This window comes from Anarrhichthys ocellatus, unplaced genomic scaffold (genome assembly GCF_004355925.1).
Source record: "Anarrhichthys ocellatus isolate YVR2014 unplaced genomic scaffold, GSC_Weel_1.0 scaffold699, whole genome shotgun sequence".
NCBI lineage: Eukaryota > Metazoa > Chordata > Actinopteri > Perciformes > Anarhichadidae > Anarrhichthys > Anarrhichthys ocellatus.
Genome location: NW_022280673.1, coordinates 19,529 through 21,765, shown reverse-complemented (window position 1 = coordinate 21,765; position 2,237 = coordinate 19,529). Strand labels below are relative to the sequence as shown.

General features: G+C 41.2%; 1 protein-coding gene across 1 annotated transcript in view; it reads left to right on the top strand.

Moving 5' to 3' along the window:
* The first annotated feature begins 1,640 nt into the window (after positions 1 to 1,640).
* The window catches only part of LOC116376909 (alpha-1,3-mannosyl-glycoprotein 4-beta-N-acetylglucosaminyltransferase C-like), a 5,688-nt gene continuing 5,091 nt past the window's right edge, over positions 1,641 to 2,237 (top strand). Inside the window, 1 exon segment of the mRNA XM_031838409.1 lies at positions 1,641 to 2,218. Coding sequence (XP_031694269.1) covers positions 2,138 to 2,218 — 81 coding nt within the window. The 5' untranslated portion in view covers positions 1,641 to 2,137.

The following is a 2,237-nucleotide window of genomic DNA, read 5'->3' as shown; positions in this document are numbered from 1 at the left end:
TGTAGTACAACAAGGAGGAGCCCATTGATGTGTGAAGTGATTTTGGTTACACTACATTGCATGACAGTGAAGCTATTGAATATTGTTGTAGTAGGTATTTTCCGCATTGCACGTTGTAGACGGTCCCTGCGCACTCCTCTCGCAGCCGGCCGCTCATTGAGACCAATGCCGATTGTCCAGCTCGGAGGAGTCCGTAAGACGGCCAGTTTTAATTAAATTAAGGTTGTAGCTTGTTGTCTACCTCACTACGGTTACAGGGAGGTATCGTTTGTATTTTAGCAACGTTTCGTTAATGATTTATTGAACCGGGAATTCCGAATCTGTCAATATCTTTCTAACTTTGCCTAACCCCTTCAACACACCTGTCCTGTCGATCCTGTTTGGCCATGCAATTCAACACCCGCGCTACGCGGAAGCATTTTCATTTGGGAATTTGAAGAATAGAGCAGAATTATTAGCCTATGACTCGGATATCTGACTGGTGGCTGTAACGGAGGCTCGGTATTCTCGTTTACAAAACTTCTGAAGCCTGTCATGTGCCCCTACACCAGAGGATGGACCGCAATTCAACTATCCGGGGTTCCTTTTATCACTAGAATGACGTCCCTGTCCGTCAGTGCGTGTAAACAGCGGGCCCGCCTTCGCCAAAAATAGATTGAAGGGTGACCCTCCATTCGGTTCCTCTCCGCCGTGTTTACTCAGTACTCTACATCCCGTTCAGTCCCGCTCTTCCTCGTGTCCGTCCATTGTTGTGGCAACAGTCCACAAGAACAAAAGAAAGGTCAAAGGGCACAGTGACAATGGAAACGAGTAGAAATGGGAATAACAAGAATTTATGAAAGTTGTATATATATATTTTTATATTCGTTTTTAGCTTTTTGCTGGGAGGTTATTCCAGTGTAAATGAAATGCACTTTCTGATAATTACTTACTGGTAATATTAAAATTGCTGGTAAAATGAGATTTACATTGTGTAATGGTGTAAACCTATTTATATTTTCAAATCTATTCTAATGAGAGCCAGTGCAGGCCTTTTTGTTGTGTCCAGCCACGGCTTTCTGAACGGGTTCAAGTCAGGAACAGGCTTTACCACGGAATTAGCAGCACAGGAAATGAAAGAGGCATGATTCATTTCCTTAAAGTCTCAGCCAAAACAAATATTTTTCATATTTCTTATCAGTTATCACATCAGTATTGTCAAATACTTATAATGGACTAGAGCTGTGGGTAATATTAGAGGATTACTATCCATAGTATCGGATCTAGGGATGCACATATACAATATCAGATATCGGGCTGATACTGACTCAAATAGCTGGGTTGGGTGTCTGTGATAATGGGGCAGATCTATTCAATTCAATTCTATGATTTTTATACAATATACATTATTTACTGTGGTTTTATTTCCTGTTAAAGTTTTGACCAATTTGATGCCGCAGCTAAAGGTTTACACCTGAATTGTGATTCCTATTCATTTTGAAGATATTTTACCAATTGGCTAGATCCCAATTTATTTTTATAAGAATGACTAACCATTCATTCCTTTCACAGCGCTGGTTGTATTATTCAGTCACACAATACAGCAGACGGACATCTGCACTCTGCTGAGTTACATTTTGTTTTACAAAATTAGGAAAGCAATGTTTAAGTCAAGGCTGATGTTGCCTTACATTAAATTCCACACATTGAGGCATACAGCTTATTAATTAAACACTCATATCAGATTGGTGCTCCGTATCGGCCGATACCCAAAGTGCACGTATATATATATTCATCCTGAAAAGTTTGGATCGGTGCATCCCTAATCTGATACATACTATGTAATGTAATGCATGTGAAGACATGCGTTACATTACATAGTATGTTACATGCATAAGGCTCTGAAGCAGTACAGAGAGCTGCTTGTTTGTGCCAAATTAGGTCCAGGTCCATTCTAACCTGTTGCTGTATCTGGGTCTTCTGAAGCATTCATTAACTGAATTATTTACTGTTGTGCTGACTGTCTTACACACCAGCATAATCCACTGTGTGTGTGTGTGTGTGTGTGTGTGTGTGTGTGTGTGTGTGTGTGTGTGTGTGTGTGTGCGTGCGTGCGTGCGTGCGGGTGGACTTGTGCGCATGGGTATATGACAGGAAAATGCGACGTCATTCAAAGAAGAATATTTTGACAGTGGTGCTTCTCGTTGGAGTATTGTACTTTCTTAACTTCCTAATTGCTGTGAGTACCCCCCCCCCCC